This window comes from Cornus florida, unplaced genomic scaffold (genome assembly GCF_030987335.1).
Source record: "Cornus florida cultivar Cherokee Brave unplaced genomic scaffold, ASM3098733v1 CherokeeBrave_3.0.0_Hap2_Chr01, whole genome shotgun sequence".
NCBI lineage: Eukaryota > Viridiplantae > Streptophyta > Magnoliopsida > Cornales > Cornaceae > Cornus > Cornus florida.
In genome coordinates this window covers 78,909,724-78,928,395 of record NW_026775571.1, presented here as the reverse complement: position 1 = coordinate 78,928,395, position 18,672 = coordinate 78,909,724, and the positions used below count along the sequence as shown (strand labels likewise).

The window sequence follows — 18,672 nt, the reverse complement described above, 5'->3', positions numbered from 1 at the left end:
TAGCTTAGGCCATAAAATTGAGACTTGAGAGAGACGAGAGATGGGTGTGTTGTTGATCCACGCTTTGTTCTTGTTTCCGCTAGTTTTGATCTCAACAGCAGAGCAGCTTAGCTCCAAAGAGTGCGAAACTCTTGGATTTACTGGCCTCGCTCTCTGCTCAGACTGCAACACTTTCGCAGAATATGTTAAAGACAAAGGTATCGATCTCTCTCTCTCTAAAATTTTGCAGATCCAGTTGTTTGGGCGTTTCTCTTGTAGCCCACGCGAGAGTTTATTTATTCATAATTTGAATGAATTTTCAAATTCTGATGGTTTGTTTTGATTTCCATGTGAATTTGAATTTCTTGATTTACTTTTACATAACATTCTGAGGTCTTAAAATGATATTCATGTCAAAGATGATGTTGAGACCCGGAACTAAACTAATTTGGTCAACTCTCCTATTTCTGTGAATGGCTCCATTCAATTTAATTTGGCCAACTGTCTATTCAAATCTAAAGGGCGTCCAAATAGCCCTAATAGCATTAAAGAAATGGTGTAATTTGATTATGTTGTCAAGATAAGTATTACTTTTAATAAATTACACTGGTAATCATGGATTTTTTATGAGTTTTGGTGATTTAATCAGGTTTATGTGGTTAATTTGCATGCAGTCAGGAATTTTTGTTGCTAATTTTCATGTATAGATGTTGTATTCATGATGGAAATTTGGAATAATTTCAAACCAGAGAAACCTGTATATATTCGTTTAGATATGAACATTCTATACAAAATTCTGAATACCCATTTGGTTGCTGTGAAAATGTGAGAAAAGAAAGGGGATCTAGGTAGTGGTTGGGGGTATTTATGTTCTGATTACGTGTACAAATCATGAGAAATATTGAGTTTTTGAGCTTATTTGAATTTGGATTTGATGGTAGGTGAATTTGTTTCCTAGGCTCTAATGTGTCGATGTGAGTTGACTTAGACCTAGAGAGAGGGGGGAGGGGGTGAATAAGTCTTAAGGATATTATTTTGCAACTAAATAATTTTTTGAATAAACCTTGTTTAAAATTCAGTTAGTTGGTATGATGATTGAGATTTAAATTTTTGTTAATACCTGTTATTTTGCAATATGCATTCATCATATCCGCAATCTTGCATCAATAGAAAATAAAGTACACAAATTTTAGTGTGAGATCATTGTTCTTTTTTGAAGGATCATTTAGGAAGTGACCTAAGAATTTTTCTGAACACTTCATTCTCCGGTATAGCCTTACCAAGCATGTTCACTATGTCATTAATTTTAGTGTAATATTCACTAAAAGTTTCATGATCTTCCATTCTAAGATTTTCAATCCTAGTGGTCAACATTTGTTATTAGAAATATTTCACGAGTAATTCACTCATGAAATTTCGCAAGAATTTTCCAGAAATCTTTAGCAAAAGTGCAGTTTATAAATCTAACAAACTAGACTCAGCTGGTTTATCCTTTAGTCCAGTGCTACATAGTTTTAGCAAAACTTGATATTTTGGCATTATCACCGCAAATAAGAGTTTTCTGATTTTTTTTCTCCTTTCATCATGGAAGGTAGTTGGAGTCAGTGGCTCTCCTAGGGTTCCCTCATCTGGGATCCCCACGGAAGAGGATCAATTACGTTTGCAGTAGTAGGAGAGTAGCCTAGTTCTACGGAATACCAGACCTTTTCATCCATATATTTTAGAAAAACTCTTATACGAGCTTTCAGTAACTGTAATTACATCCTTCTAAGAGTATGGGCCTAGATATAAGATCACCTTCCTTAAGGCCTTCCATGATCTACCTAGTAAATTTGAGCAACCCGCTCTGATACTAATGGATAATTCATAGGACCAGAACCCGAGGCTCTGATAGAGAGTTGTGCAAGGTCCACTGATCTAAACCTAGGAGGTGAATAGGCCTTGTTTAACGTTAATTAATTTTTAAATTAAGACTAAAAAAGTAGAAATTGAAACGCTGTATATAGCAAATAACAAAAATCTAAACACTCCACAACAATAATAAGCAATAAAAGCATAAAGAATGGACACTAGATTTTTACGTGGAAAACCCGAGGTAGGGAAAAAGCACATGATCTAGTTCTGGCATATCAAACCTACTATAAGAGAAAGAGATTACAACCTAGGTTCATAGATTCTACCCCTTAAATCCCCTAGTTACCCCCTGACATAAAAGACTCCAAACTTTTTCCCGAAATTCTTCAATTAGCTCTTTCACTTGTCAACAGCATCCATTCCTCATGAATCTGCTTCTCTAGTGATTTGGTATCATCCACTAGTCATCCAAGCTTCTTCAATGAAGATGGTGAATGAAAAAGTCGTATTGAACTCTTGTTTGTAGTATGCAACGATAGATGTCAACACTTGACGAATATATTCACCAATTAGTGTAGATAGTGAATGCAAAAGAAAATTAACGTGCGCTCTCAAAACTCACAATAATCTACTCTCTATATGATATTTTATGTGTGTGTTCCACCTTAGCATAGTGCATATTGTAGGCAACCAAGTAGTGGTTTAAAACCAACTTGAAAACTACTTTTTCAAAAGGTTTGATCAATCGACATCACTCCGGGGGTTTCGATCGATACCTCAATGGATCGAAGTCTTATGTAGGTTTATACTTGCAAAAATCTCCAATAAGGAAGTTATCAAAACTCTTTTCATGCAAGTTTTAAACGGGAATCAAAACAAATTGAATTTATGAAACTTTAGAAACCTAGATTGATCTGGCACGTGCACCAGTGTGTTATTTTATCTTTATACCCTTGTATATAAAGATTACCAGAATACCCTTGATTGTAGCATGAATTCCATCTTCGACCTTGGTGGTAACTAACACTAACTTTTGAAAATTTTCTAATCTAAGGTAGAAATTAAAGCAAAAGCTGCAGAATATTGACCTAACAATGTCTGAGTTTTTCTTTGAATGTTAATCACAACACTGGAGGATGGTTTTAATTTTTTTAATCTAAATTGACAAATTTTCCTCAAATTTTTAATTCTTAAACAATTGCCTTTAGTTTTTGCAGAACTAATTCAAAAATAAATTTTTTTAGTACTAAATTTCCAATTTCAACATAGCAGAACATGATATTGCATTTGGTTCTTAACTTTTTGATGTATTCATTGTACTAGTTAAGAACAATACGAGTATGTATAATTTCAATGTTTTATTGTCTTTGTGGTTATATTATGCGGAATATAACTCATCTAATTGGTGGCAGAGTTGGTATCTGATTGTTTGAAGTGTTGCACAGAAGATTCCGATGATTCCATGAGCAAGGTATGGATGCTATTGAATTGATTATAATGTCTATGAGCTGAAAATTGTGCTTTGAACGTTCTTCTTACATAGTGATATGCTGGTACCTCTTGTGACTGAATGGTTCATAAATATGCTTTATATATTTCCTTTCTATAGTCATCATTTACCTTTGAGAGTCCATGGTTAATTGTACAAGATAAATAAGGGAAGAATAAGTTGGTTTATCAGTAAAACAAGTATCCTTATTCATGCTTGTGCATTTTAATATTATGTGCTCTTCTTCTTTTAAAGAAGAAAATGGGAAAATAGTTATCATTGTATTTGACTGACTTTTTTTTTTGGTGTGGATCTTTGATAAGCATCTTTCTGCAATATAGAATGTTAAAGATAGAGAAACGCATAATAAAATGTGAACTTAAATGTATTTGACTAACTTTTATGATGTATACCGAAGTTTGCATCTTTTTAGTTTCTTGAAATTGTTATGGAGTTTATTGAAATTGTTATGCTGCATGATGTTCTTTCCTTGACGCATTATTTCACTAAGGATTTTCAAGACCTCTTAATATCGCAATAAGAATCTTCCCATAGCATTGTCAATGTGGTTAAGACCAATTATATTATGTCTATGGATAAAAATATCTAAGGTTAACTCCAAAAATATGTATAAGTGCCCCAAAGTACCTCCAGTTGGCCCTATGAATTTTTTAAGTAACCATTTTCTTAAGGGAAAGCATCACCGTTTAGTGGAGTCCAAAGTGAAATGGATTCAATTTTTCAGGTTACATAATGTAGTGCTTATTGAGCTTAGACAATAAATAGGAACTATAGGTGTCTAAGTAGGGTGCTGTAGCCTCTTCTCTTAGATTCTTCAGAAACAAAGTAAGAGAGTCCCTCTAAGCATATAGGGAACAGTTGACAATAGCTGACACATGTTGGGGCATCGTAATCAACAGAGTTAAGTGGAGATGCCTTCATGGAAGCACTGAGGGTAACATATGAAGAATACGTGCACTCTGCATCTCTTTTTTAAAGACCAGCAAAATATAGCCCACCTGGGGAATAAACATCTTGGCGCCCTTGGCTTCAGCCAGTAAGCCACAAAATCCCTAGGATTCCAAGAAAAGAGCGCAATGCAACCCGAGTTCACACCTTTTCTACACTGAGTTCTAGGAACTCCATAGATCATGCTCCTGAACCCACCAAGCATTAGATAAATCACAATGCACAGTAATGAAGGCAGCGTAGGTGTAGAGCGGGGACCAAGATGGCGCAAAAGGAGAAGGTAGAATTCAAGGTTTAGCAAGTCCAATCACAGGAGAAAACCTTTGACCAAGGTGATGTAGGAGTTTTGTGCAGTTGTAAAGATAACCTCAACTAGAGCCTAGATAAACGGTGATGCTTTCCCTTAAGAATCCACTTCACTTTGGACTCCACTTCAATCTTACCTCCATATGTCGGAGTCCAAGGTCAAGGTACCATGTGCAAGCATGGATAAAATCTAAGTGTCAGCTTTGTTGGACCACATGTCACAATAAAATAATGCCCACATGGAGCTCATTGATTGGTAAATCTCGTAAGGTTAAAGAGGTGCCTTGTGGGCTATGAAGAATGGACGGGCGGGATTTGCTCCCGGGTCTCTGGTATGAGTACTCATAGACACTACCAATTAGGTTACCTGACACTAGTGCAGTGGTAAATATGTTCAAAAGAAAAAGACAAAAAGAAAAAATAAATAAAGAAAGAAAAAGAAAAGGATGCTTTCAGTGGAGGGTATATAGGGAAGGAGTTTTATGTGTCACTTGCTGGATGAAGGATACCAATTAGGGGCGATTTGGCGTGATAAGCACTGTGGAATGTCATTTTGAAGATTCTTACCCAATTATTTTCTCCTTGGCAGTGGAGAAAGAGGCTTTGGTGGCTAACTGTTACATAGTTTCAAGGATGCGGTAGCTTGGATGTGGTTTTGCGTGGAAATGTTATTGTTTAGGACGTTGAGCAGGTGGGTGAAGGAGATGATGAAATGAGATGGGGAAGTGCTGGAATCTGGTATATTTGCAAATAGTGGCTTCACTTTTATTGCTATCTGGGAATGAAGTGCTCCCACCAAGGTGAGGTTCTTTGTGGCCTGCTAAATTTTGGAATATTCCAACTACTGACAGCCTCAAAAGAGAAGAATAGTAATCCGATTAGTGTTGTATGACAACCTCCACCGTTCGCTTCTTCATTGTCCCACTGACTAAGGAGCTTTGGTGCTAGTAAACTTTGTTTAAGGTATACTGGTTTTCACCTTGTAATGTGTTTGATCTTCTCAGTAAATTGAAGGAGGGAGGAGAGGGGGGGGGGGGGGGGGGGGGGGGGGGGTGGTTTTGTTTAGCGTAAGAATAATAGCGCTTGATCTCATGTATGTGGGGGAAGAGAAATAGGAGGTCATTCAAGGGGCGCATAACTATTATTGGGAGGGTAAGCCCTTGCTGAATAACCATTTGCATATTGTTGAGCTTTTAGGTTAAAATTACACAATTATAGGCATGTCTGGACTTGAGTGACATTATATATGAACTAATCCAAAGTTTGGTATGAAAAAGGACCAAATGTAATGGTTCTGATTCCTAGTGTTTGAACAGGAGAAAAAGGACATGAACGTGGATTGAGGCGGTGAGGAAAGAAATGATGGTGCAAGGTTTGCATAAAAACTGGCAGTGGGTATAATGGTATAGCAAGATTTGATTTATTCAAATTACCAGTTGGGGCAAAAGCTTTGTTTGTCGAGTTGAATGTTAAACATTCATTTTGTAATGTTAGACAGACAAATTAAAATAAATAGGTTTAATATGAGACAATATTCCCAAGTTTGCTGTCAACTCTAAGTCTTAACCGCTATTGAACCAACATAATATAGTTTATATGATTGTGAAAATCAAAGTTAGACAGCTAGAAGCACTAAATCATTTTGGATTTCATTAAAAAGAAAATGAAAAGCAAAAACCAACACAAAAACAACTTTCCCTCTGATAACTGGTGTTCTATCCTGAAAGAGGAGGAGATAAATTTAGTAAAAAAAAAAAAAGAGGAGATAAAAGAGTACATATAATGCAGCGAAGCGGGGTATCTGTGTGTGTGTGTGTGTGTGTGTGTGTGAGAGAGAGAGAGAGAGAGAGAAAGTAGCAGTAATTATTTCTCCCTTAACTTTCTTCTTCTGCAATTACTTCCGGTATTGCTATAGTTGACCGCGGTTTCTTTTATTCCTCTCCTGGTGTCAGCTTTTCATATCAGAATTTATTCTATTTTACTTTGATGTGTTTATTGCAAGTGAATACTCTTTCTAATTGTCTTGTAATATATAAATGATTAACAGAATTTTATCGAGAAAAATACTGTATCTAACTCTCAAGTGAAACTGCAGATTATCTACTCTGGTGCAGTTCTAGAGGTCTGCATGAGAAAACTGGTGTTCTATCCTGAAATTGTCGGTTTCATTGAAGAAGAAAAGGAAAAGTTCCCATCTGTCAAAGTTCAATATATATTTAATTCTCCACCAAAGCTGATTATGTTAGATGATGATGGCCAATATAAGGAAACCATAAGGTGAGCTTCATTTTACTGATTGAAGGCACTGGTCACACGAGACGTGGAATCTTTCCTCTTTTTCTTCTTCACTTCTTGAACACCACTTGTCTCAAAATGAGTGGACATTGGCTATGATTAAACAACAGGCACCTTTGGTGCATGTGAAGCTTATATAGTTTGAATCTGATGTCTAAACAAAGGCAAGATTTTGAGTTCATGAATCCAATGGGAGTCATGTAATCCGGGTAGCATTTGGCAAAATAGAGGATAAAGAATTTTTGGAGAGACATAACCTATGTGTTAGTTCTAATTAAATCTCTCATATGTACCTGTCAGGGTAAAAGTAATGTTCTTGATGTATTATATTTCTTTCTACAGAACTTACTTCCCCTTGGTTTTTTCCTTGCAGAGTTGACAACTGGAAACGTGAGCACATATTGCAGTTCCTGAGAGAGAAGGTTAAGCCTTCTTCATCATCAGCCTAACAAAGTGGTCAGTCCAACTTTTCTTTGTTAGTTGGTAATCATGTACCGTTTTTTACAGCAAATACTGCAGTTCCTGGGGATTTTTATCAAATTGTGGTTCTTTTGTTTGGAGCCTTTCATAAAATTGGGTCTTTTCTAATTTGGTGTTTTAGGTGTTTGGACAGTTCATCAGAATGCGGCTTGATTTTTGTCTCACCAAAATAAGGTCTTGATTTAGAAAAATTGGGACTTCGTCTCAAATTGAGGATTTTCCATAAGATTGTGGTTGTTTAAGTGTTGTCATCTAAATGGGGGCTTTTCTGTCTGATGACTTTCATCACTGACATGAGAAATGACATTATTTTAGGTTAACATCTATCTTGTGTGAATTTTAATGCTTGTTAGCAAATTGTGTTAAACCTTTCTGAATTTTGTTTCTTATTTGACTTCTGTTAGCAAAATCTGTTACAAACTTGTTTAGAGTAGTTTGAATCGTGTTCTATTCCTGTTAGCAATTTGTGTTGGAAACCGAGTTACTATTGCGGTCTTTTTGATAGGGAGTAAAAGTGGAAGAGGAAGAAAGAGGGTCGAAGGAAGAAGGAATGGAGGGTCTTCATTTGATAGATGAAATAAAGGAGCAGAGGAGAAAAGCCCTCCCCTTGAAGCCTACCAACCGAACACCATTGAAGACTCTTTCCTTTTCCTGAAAAGTACATCTTTCATCCTTCCCATCCTCCGTTCCTTTCCAATTTTCTATCATTCATAGTGGACTTTGATTGCTCATGTAAAATCAGTAGTCTTTTTGTAGTCACACAATTCTTGAATAATTATAATACTATGACACATTTAATGTTGTTTCATTTATATTCTCACTAAGTCACCTATGTAAGTTATATATCAGTACCCCCTCTTTGTCTTACAATTTTAGAGAACTGATATCTATACTTGGTGGTTTCCATGGCGGCTATAATAATGAGTGTCTTTCATTATTTTGCACTTTATAATGACGGTAGTGGAGGTGTGAGGGTCATTTTATCTTTGCAGCTACATGAATGTCACTGACTGATACCCACCATCGAAACAAGATCCTCCGGTTAGTGATGAACATTACAAAAACGTTGGTGCATCACTAATTGGACGGAACAGGATGACTGTTCCACTAAAGAGGGGTCCGGACATCCTGTTCCACTAAAGAGGATCCGGACCGTTACCCATCACTGCAAAACAAGTACCTCCACTGCCTGAGCCAGAGTCTCCATCGTGGTCCACTGTCAAAACATGTTGCCTTATCTCTTAAGTATGTTGAATGGGGAACCTAGTCTTGGATAACTTGTGTTTTGGGGACGACCCGTATTCTCTCTTATGCCATTTTAGATTTAGTCACACGCTATTAAACACGTTACATCACAGAGGAAACAACAATGTAACATTACATATATATTGTGTTGCAACATTGTTAAATTGAGAATTTAAAACATTTATTTAATTATTTCATTGTCAATTTAAAATTGTGAAGATTTAAGAGAATTGTGTTTGTTGTCGTATCAGTTGTGTTTTTGTGTTTGGAGTCAACTAGAGTCGCGACTTCCGTGGGATGCTTTGTAGTCTTTTGAAGTTGGTTGTCGACTTTAGCAGACATAACAAGATTATTGTTGGTGCGCACTACTTTCCATCCTTTCAGTTCTAACGTAGATCCAGCACCATTTCATTGTCTACAAAAAAATCAGAAGAATCTAGGTGGGCCCGTATCATTAAAAGGGTGATTATCTAGTAGTATATTTTGAAAACTATATTAGATAATTATCCTTCATAATTGAAGGTTTGAAAATGTTGTGCTTCTTTTGAAAATGCAATGTCCCATCCATTTAAATTTTCTTCTCGACTTGCACAAAGTTTGAAAATGTTGCGCTTTTCCCATTGAACATTGGAATGAATTTTCTTCTAATCAAGTACCATTCATTTTCTTCTTGACTTACACAAACAGAATATTATCCCTGTAAGGGGCTAAGGGAAAGGGACAGATCAATTACAGTAATCTAGATTCATAAACCAGGCAGCCATTTATACATATTACGACACTGCCCTTCCTAAATACATTTACTGCTGAAGTCATTAGACAACTCCATGTCCATCAACATATGATTTCCCAAAATATTAGAATACATACACCTATTGTATCATTACCATTTTCAAACCAAATTGATTTGAAACAGCAGCCGGTTCCGTTCTGAAGAGTTCACCGTAAGAAATTTGATAAGTTGCTCCTACCTGAAATCCTATCAAGTGCACCTTGCTGGATATTTGTTAGGAATTAGCATATCCGCGTTCAGAAAAAAGTTTGGCCACCCTCTACGAACCATATCTACCAAATCCGAAACCCTTTTGTTACTTAATGACGAATCGTGCAACTGTTTCATGCAAGATAGCCTTCTAAAATTTCGGGGAACTGTTCTTGATGGGTGTCCAGATATCAGCACCATTGCTGCTAGCAACTCCAAAAGTCAATGAAATTGGCACAAGACATAAGCCTTTGCTTCTAAGGCTGTATGGCTCCAATTCCTAAAAGGAAGTAACACAACCAAGGTATATTATGAATAGGTATTCGAAAAGCAATTACTATATCATTCAAAGTACAGGGAAACTCTAACATCCCATGAAAAATGAAATCGGACAACAGTCCGTCAACCGGTATGGAATCAATCATAGAGAATTGGATCTGTCACCAAATATGATAGTTTGTGAGTGTCGCCCCTTAAAATCCTCAAAAATGATATAGTACTAAGATGGTTCCATTCTGGATGATGGATTTAGGGCTTCAAATGCCATGTAAATATATGGGAATAGTATCATTTCCTTGGCTGTTAGGAAAAAAAAAGTATAGGATCTATTGGCGTTAGGAGCATCAAACAATGTCCTCCATGAGAATTTACTTATATGCTTTCTTTGAGAAAGAAAGATCACAACCCAGACAACTAAATCTAAGTAGTTACGCCAGCAAATGCTCACCTGCATCTCTGCTGCGGGGGTACTCTGGATGTATGGAGCACTCAACACCTAAAAACCATTCACAAAACCAAAAGCAAAGGTTTAAAAGATCAAATTATTACCAAGAGAAAAATCAAACACAAAAAATTTAGTTCAATTGTACGTCTCGGACTGAATTTAGTTGCATTTATTACAGCAAATCAGAACTTGTATTACACAGAGTCAAAAAGATACTCTCTATTCCAGATTTCTTGTATTATCAACGCCAGAGCTCTAACTCTAAACACTGATCTTTTTTTCCTTTTCCTTTTTTTTTTTTTTGTTGCCCGATATAGGAAATTCATATAGGTTAAACCAGAAAGATGTATAACTTAATAAGGCTTTAAGCTTTAAGTTTTTTTTGCATTAAAAAACAAAAAAACAAAAACTGAGTGGCGATATTCACAGACTCCACATAAAAATAAAAATAAAAACATTCGCCTTTTTGAAAAAGACCAACTTAAAAATGAGCTTGTTTTTGCAAGGAATAATAATCTTCAACGTGTAGCTCTGAAGTCTGGCAATTGCAAATGAGAAAATAAAAAGACCCAAGTATCAACAATGTGCTCTAAATTTTTTTTGGGTAAATTACATTCACCTCCCCTGAAATAGTGTAATTACACATATCTCCCCTATTGGTTCAAAAATAATACCAGCCTCCCTTGTCAGACAGTTCCCGTTGAACAGCATTAAGATGGATTGAATTTACCTTTTTTCCCTCAACACATTATAAAATTCTGGTTGAAAAGGGAAGTTTTGAAAATTTAATTTTGCTAATGGAAGCAGATACTAGCCTTTGACTTTGTTGACTGTTAAGTAGGAGAGGATTCTGTTACAAAGTACTAACCCTAGGGAGCTCAGTGTATTTTTTAATCAGCAAGGGAGGTCCGTACAATTAGCCGTGTGTCAGGGGAGGTGAGTATAATTTATCCAAAGATTTTAAAACTCAAACAAGAACTGAATGACAATAATAACCAATTTAAACATACATTCTTTCCTTTAGAACAAAAAAGAGATTTGGATGATCTTGGACAACTGATACTATAATGACCCGCACTGCAGATCCTTAACTCCATCATGGGGTTGTTAATTTGGACATGTGATTTCAAAGCAACATTACAGGTGGCCACTAGTTACTTCAAAGACATCCCATACGCGTGAAAATAAACAGCTAGGTAATTTTTAAGCAACATAAAGCAGAGGAAGACCAAACCTTCACTTGTTCATGGAGAAACTGAATATATTCCATTGCCTCCAAAAGGACAGAAGCCGTATCTGTCTGCAATAAATTTAGAAGGCTTTAAAATCACAAGAGTAAATAATTCTGGCATTACAAATTTATTGGATGAGCTATAATATAAACTTAACAGTATTTTAAGTCCACTGGGATACTCTTTTTGGTCATCACTGTAGTTTAAGGAGGATCCAACAATCTTACTATTATTTGTAAACCCACCTCAAACACCTTGATTATGAAATTGGAAGGGAACACCAATGGGTCAGTGGCCTAGTGGTACCAGCCTCTTACTTCCCAAAGGGATGTTAGGGGTTCAAGTCTCAAAAGAGACAAGTGTGTGTGAGTACCAACTAGGAAAAAAAAAACAAAACAAAACAAAAAAGAAATTGGAAGGGAAATGTTAATCTATTCCTGATAAGAGAGATTTAAGTTGTCATGTTTACCTTCCCATATGGTGAAACAATCTGTTGAAGAGCTGTTATTCGTTCGCCAACCTTCTCTTTTCTCTCCTATTGCCAAAATATATATATCAGTTAAAGACGTGCAAAGTAAAAAGCACAAGGTAAAGAACGGATCTATAAGTCAAACGAATAGGCCTTAAAATTCCGTTTTCTGGGTGTCATGCCACAATAATCAGCTCCAAAAGCTTAATAAAGCTTAAAGTTTTGGATAGACAGAGTAATCAATTTCACGAACTGCATGTGGAACTAACTCATAGGAAGAACAATTTCAAATGGCCAGTGGAATAAATTATAAAGTCCAATAGCCTATTCAGGGGTGTATATGCTCCGGAATTACTAATTCTACAGTTCCTGTAATTACTAACACATGATGCCATACTACTTGGAGGGGTTTTTAGTATTTTACATGAAGAAAAATACCAGTACTCTGCAAATGAGTGTTTTGATCTGTAATAGCACAAATGGCAAAATATAAGTATTATAAGTGGACGTCTCCAATATAATCCCAGATCTACCATATCAGATTACCAGTAAAGGGGAATTGTAGCACAGCAGAGTGGAACTTAGAGAAAGGATTTTATTTATAAAGATCAGCCGTTGCCTGCTTCCTCACAGAAAGGCTTTGATACTGATGTTGAAATCAATTTCATTGTGGGGAAATAAATCTTCACTATCATAATATCACCGAACAAAATAGCATATTAACTAACGCTGGTGGCTATTGGAAATATTTATTGTCCACAACATACCCTCAATACACACACACATCCAAAAAGGAGAAAAGGCATAGAGCTATAGACGATGGTTGCAGATAATAGGAGAAGAGAAGAAACCTTGGAAGAGATGGACATATTGGCCTTGTGTCGTTTAGGTGCAAGAGAAGTGAGACTGCCTTGATCAACAGAGACGGGGCTCCTTTTGTGTTCCATCATCTCTCCCGTAATCACTTCTTCTCACTAGATAAAAAAATTGTGAAAGGATCAACATGCATAAAAGAAGAATACAACAGCATGGCAATTAACATCCACATCAGCTATCAACATAACTAGCTACCACATAAAATTTCAGCAGTTCCCCAGTACTGTCAGAAAATGCAGCAAATAATCTCAAACCATAAACTATTTAGATTGTCTGGCATAATTAATACAAAGTCAAGCATTTTGCTACCATTGCAGAAGATATCTAAATCAGAGATGGAACACTTCAAAATGGTATATATTTATTTTAAAATAATAATTGCTTTCCCATAGGAGACATGCTAGTGTGCTTTCACAGAAATGACAAATCAATGCCTATAGCACCCGCTACAGGTCTACCCTTACTAACTTAAAATGAACCTCAATTCTCAAACATGTCCGCCTAATCAATTACCTCTGCATTCCATATGATTTTAAGAAAGCCAGTAACGCTTGCTGGTTTTAAATTAGAACGCTTTTTGGTGGGTAACTAGGAAACAGAGTCAATGTAAGACATATTACATGCTAAGTATTATTCTATTATCAATAATTGGCTCCTTCTAATAACAAGAAGCAGAAGCAGCATATTATTAGGAGGGCTATCACCTGCTGAGTTTTGCATTTGAAAAATGTAATGATTAATAAATAATCTCTTATTTACATTTATCATATTACATTCAAAAAAGGGGGAAAAGACCTAACTTGAATTTGGGTGGGTGATATATAATGAGCAAACATCTTCAGAGAGACCAATATGATGCCCGTGCTAGAATTCGCATCGAATAAATAAATAAAAAGACAAATGGATGAAGTTTCATTGAGGTTAATTTCGTTTAATACATCCTACTTGAGTGAAAAAATACTCATAGAGACAACTTGTGAAAAGTTATCCGTGTCAAAATTTTCAACAAGAAGACAATAATGGTACAAGTGTCAGTGAGGTTGATTTTGTTTAAGAAACATTCTTATAATGAGTGAAACATCTTCAGAAGACAACTGACAAGAAGCAGAAAGCCCTTCCTGCTAGGATTCTGGACAAGAGAAGATAAACGGTCGGGATGTCATTGAGGTTGATCTTGGTTAAGAAACATCCCAGGTAGAACAAAACCATTCTGGTCCTAATACAAACAAGAAACATCCTCGATAGAACAAAACCATTCTAGTCCTAATATAAACAAAACCACTGTGATCAATATTTGTTTATAGGGGATCCTCATTACAAATTGTAATAACAATTACTGCCGACAACACAAGAATAATGTAACATTGATACGTATGAATATGCTATATAAACTGAAAATGCATGCACTGTTTTGGTCAAAGAAACATTAGGTACATCAGTCACATATAACATAAAAAAATTAAGGGTTGTTAAAACTATTATTTTATAATTAAATAAAAAAATATATATGATTACACAATTAAACAACTGTAGCCATACAAACAAACAACTTTCCTTGATCAATTTAAAAATGCATTTGAATCATCCTGTCCAGAATCTATGCCCTCTAGGAGGGTTTTCTCGGATAGGCCATGGTACATAATTAAACTGAACTAGTAAATCATTGCATACATGCACCAACTCAATTGGTTTCAATCAACACGCCTGAAAGCATCTCTCTGAATGATTATCTGGAAGACAACACCAAATTGAACGATACAATTGCATTGATTTCCGGCTTATAACAATGACATTAAGATAATCCCTAACTATATGTTAATGTGATTGATAACAACTGAAATAAAGAAATCAATTTGGGTGGGCCCAGATTACAAATTTATATAGTTCATGAACCATTAATATATGCATTGGCGTACAAGATCTTCTCATATGTCCTTCATTACAGGTATAGCAATTAATTAATACTAATATTTTAATCCATCCTCTTCTTTCATACACAATTAAATACCCACATGAGATAGCAATGAAGAGGACAAGCAATCTACTCTAGATAGCAAAAGCATGTCCTGACAATCTCATCAATAGAATCACATTATTTAATGGAGCACGCAATTAAACACATCAATTCAACAAACCCTCAATAAATTTTTCAAGCAATTAAAAAAAGAAAAATTAACAGAACCAGAAATTTTTCTTTAACAAGTAGGCATGGAAAAGTTAGAGAACTCACAATGAATTTTTACTCTGCATCACAATACTAATCTCAAGCTTTAGTGGAGCTCTTCAAAGCCCTACCTCCAAAACTCGAAAGGAAGTGTTGATTCAAAGCTAAAACTTTCTCTCTCTGAAATAGTCTCTCTCTTCGCTTTTTGTTGAAAAGGGCTTAGGGATTTGAGTCAGTAGTAGCATCAGAAACGCCACCAATCACTCTCTCTCTCCAAAATTTTCTCTCTCTATGTTTAAACAATACTGCGAAACCCCTAGCATACGAAAATAGACCGAAAAACTTTCAAAATCATCACATAAAACTACCAAAAACAGTCAGCGTCACTGGAGACTCACCGGAACAACTCAAAACTCGCCGGAGAGTCCGTTGAAAGGGAAGATAACAGCAAATTGCTTCGCATTCAAAGTAGTAAATGTTCTATCAACGAGAGTTTTGAGTGAAATTTGATGGAATTTTAGATGAAGTTTGAGCCTTTGATTGGCGTGAAAAGTGAAGTCGCCGGAGAGTGGTCGGAGAAGAGAGAAAGTTGAACGGAGAGTGATATAAAAGGTTCCAGTGAGAAAGCAAGGACTGTGTGTATGTGTTTTTTTTGGCCCCGTTGAGTGGACCGGAGGAGGGGAAGGGGTGTTTGAAAGTGTTTCGTGTGTATATATATATAATAATATAATGTTGAAAACTGATTTTGTTTTTATATTTGACAGCTAATATCCAACCACATCAAATGAGAGAGAGAATCGTTAAACTAAACCCGGCTGAGGTCACCCTTTAACCATGGTTCGAAACCCACACATATAGAAATGTTAGTACTAGTGTCCGACCATGTAATTCATACGGAGTGTGTGTGTATACATATATATATATTATATGTGGCTTTCTATTGTCACTTTTGGCTCAGCTCATGCTGATGGCTTGCTATTGTAATTTGTCAATGCATAAGAGAAAGAAATGGAACCTGAATTTCAGAGTAAAATTCATTTTCGGATCCAAATTAAAATTGGATTTTATAGACATAATTCATATTGGACCTGTAATTTCCTACTAAAATGGCACAAATAGCTACAATTTGTAGTCGATTGATGTTTTTCCTATTTTATTAAAATACAAGGCTTAGTGTTCTAGTGATAATAAGAGACAAAATGAGTGTGTTAAGAAAAAAAAAACTGTATTAATATCTTCCTTGGTTAACGGGTGTTATTTATTATTGATCAACATATGACAATTGACTTCACATTTCACAAAATATATTTTCATATTTCAAAATGATGCAAGAGATGCCCCAACTATCTCATGTATGTCATGCATTTAAAATTTAGTGATTTAGATTAAATATTTAAAAGAAAAAAAAAAAAAAAAAAAAAAAAAAAAAAAAAAACCTTTTAAATATTTGCAAGATGGGGATTGAAAATGTTCGGTCTTTTATACCCAATTTCCTTTTGGTATGACTTTTAAATTGTAATGAAAGGTATTGTAATCTCCTTATGCTTTCTCGTCTTCCAAAATTAAAGTTGAGAGTTTAAGTCTCTATAGACAAAAGAAGATACATGAGTTTGTTCTTTTAACAAGGTAAAAAACCTTCAAATTTTAGTTTCCAAATTAATTCATAGCCCCATAGTTAACAATGAATGAAATTAGTAAATGAAGGCAGAGCTCAACAACCATGATCATGTATGTATATACTTATTAAATAAACATTATTTTTTTACATATTATTTTGACAATAATTTTGGAAAGACTTTGTAACACCCCCACATTTTCCACGCATAAGTTGATCAGGCTTATACACGAAAAACGAGGGATATCAAAAACAATTGGCAATATACAAGCATGGAATACAAAATGATGGAAATAAAAGAATTTAGACAGGAAAGAAACATTAAATAATACAACATCCATCCATCTTTTATTTAAATACAGTCCTCCATTACAACTTGGAAATCCTATGTCAAGGATCCCTAAATATAAACCTGAGAGTTCGACGTCAAAAGTAAATAAAAACTGAAACTGAAGTAATACGTAAAACTTCTACCCTGGACTGGATCGTAAGAGTAGATGAGTTCGGATGGTGGTCCCACATTGCTAACCTCAACCTTGAAACGGATACTGACCGTATCCTGAAATAACAACAATGGTGGGTCAACCCCACGAGCAAATCCTCTCTACTATGACCCAAATCAGAGAATCAAATAAATTAATCATTATGAATCGGATGAGTACTATATCTGTATACATCCTACGGGAACTATCCGATGTATAACATGACCTCAACCAGAATAGACGGTGATCACTTAGACTCACACTAGGTGGTTAAGTGTCGCCTTTCCCTACCCAGGAAATCAGCTATTATATATGGTGCACGGTACTGACAACACAGACTATAACGAACTACACAGTGATAACACCTCGCAAAGTACTGATGAATATACTGAGCATATAAATTAGGCAACACATGCCAACAATATTAATAAATATACCGAGTATGTCAATTAGGCAACACATGCCAATAATATTAAACCACATACCCCGACAGCCACACATCTGTCTATCGCAACGAATGCATAAGGTATAAATGAGTCTAAACTTATTAGCCAGCTCATATAGTTCTATATGGTAACACATCCATATAATATAAATGCGACATAATTAAACAGTCCATTTATTTCCTGAAATGCACACAGCATAATGATCATGGTTTATATATCAATTAACAGTATAAACATCCCATAAGATATCATGGATAATTTATCTGACTACAACCATGGCCTTATTTAATTTATCAGTAATGGTTGATAACATTTAACAAGATAATAACACTATTTATATTTAACAATGTCGTTAAATAAATCACATTATTATCTGTACTGTGAACGAGCCAATAAATGCTTAGAAAAGATTAATCGGCCATAAGAATAAGTAACGGGTATTAAAATAATAATTTCGTGACCCGTTAAACCCGCAAATACCAACTCAGTACCTAAAAATCCAAGTTTAAGGTTCTGGAATTTACAAAACAGGCCCTAGGGGTATTCTGGTAATTTCCAGTAGCTGTAGAGACCCCACACGCGCCCTCACGCGCCCTCACGCGCCTCCCAGAGCCTCCCCACGCGCAGCCCAACCTTCCCAACTCTCCCACGTGCCTCCACGCGCGTCTGGCATCAGCCACGCGCGCGCACGCGCTCCCACGCTCGTCTGGAGAGTTCCACGCGCGCGCACGCGCTGCCACGCGCGCACCAATGGTACCTTGCTGACGCGGCGGCTCCTGATTCGGTGGTTGCATCATCCTACTATGGGTGCGCTACACTGAATCATCTCACCCTCTCATCACTCAATCCTGTGCTCATAGATCCGGGTGTACCGCGGTAGCATGGACCGCGATGCACCGGATCAATCAGACCCTACCAATGGCCAGGATGCACGCGCGCACTAACCTACCATGCGCCGCATCACACCGGATCACTCCGGTCATCTTCTTCACTGCCGGTGGCCGGAATCTTCGCCGGAGATTCGCCGGAAATTGCAGAAAAGCCCCGGAAAAATCTAGAAAATTC

At 36.1% G+C, this 18,672-nt stretch overlaps 2 protein-coding genes across 5 annotated transcripts; one reads left to right on the top strand and one right to left on the bottom strand.

Annotated features, from left to right (window-relative positions):
* On the top strand, window positions 1-8,184 carry LOC132302312 (uncharacterized). 2 transcript variants are annotated; one of them, XM_059799157.1, is made up of 5 exons: window positions 1-197; window positions 3,246-3,304; window positions 6,693-6,874; window positions 7,266-7,348; window positions 7,494-7,739. In XM_059799157.1, exons 1-4 carry the CDS (start codon window positions 41-43, stop codon window positions 7,339-7,341), a joined length of 474 nt encoding a protein of 157 aa, XP_059655140.1. In that variant the 5' UTR covers window positions 1-40; the 3' UTR covers window positions 7,342-7,348; window positions 7,494-7,739. The 2 variants fall into 2 exon arrangements, with proteins under 2 accessions (XP_059655140.1, XP_059655135.1); XM_059799152.1 differs by lacking the exon at window positions 7,494-7,739 and adding an exon at window positions 7,878-8,184 and having other exon boundaries at window positions 2-197.
* A 1,070-nt stretch (window positions 8,185-9,254) lies between these two features.
* On the bottom strand, window positions 9,255-15,783 carry LOC132302330 (transcription factor bHLH153). 3 transcript variants are annotated; one of them, XM_059799174.1, is made up of 7 exons: window positions 15,463-15,781; window positions 15,131-15,380; window positions 12,876-12,998; window positions 12,025-12,090; window positions 11,558-11,623; window positions 10,327-10,374; window positions 9,255-9,879 (listed from the first exon to the last, which is right to left on the bottom strand). In XM_059799174.1, the coding sequence occupies exons 3-7, from the start codon at window positions 12,972-12,974 to the stop codon at window positions 9,751-9,753; spliced, it is 408 nt and encodes a 135-aa protein (XP_059655157.1). In that variant the 5' UTR covers window positions 12,975-12,998; window positions 15,131-15,380; window positions 15,463-15,781; the 3' UTR covers window positions 9,255-9,750. The 3 variants fall into 3 exon arrangements, with proteins under 3 accessions (XP_059655157.1, XP_059655165.1, XP_059655151.1); XM_059799182.1 differs by lacking the exon at window positions 15,131-15,380 and having other exon boundaries at window positions 15,463-15,783; XM_059799168.1 differs by having other exon boundaries at window positions 15,131-15,781.
* Window positions 15,784-18,672: the final 2,889 nt, after the last annotated feature.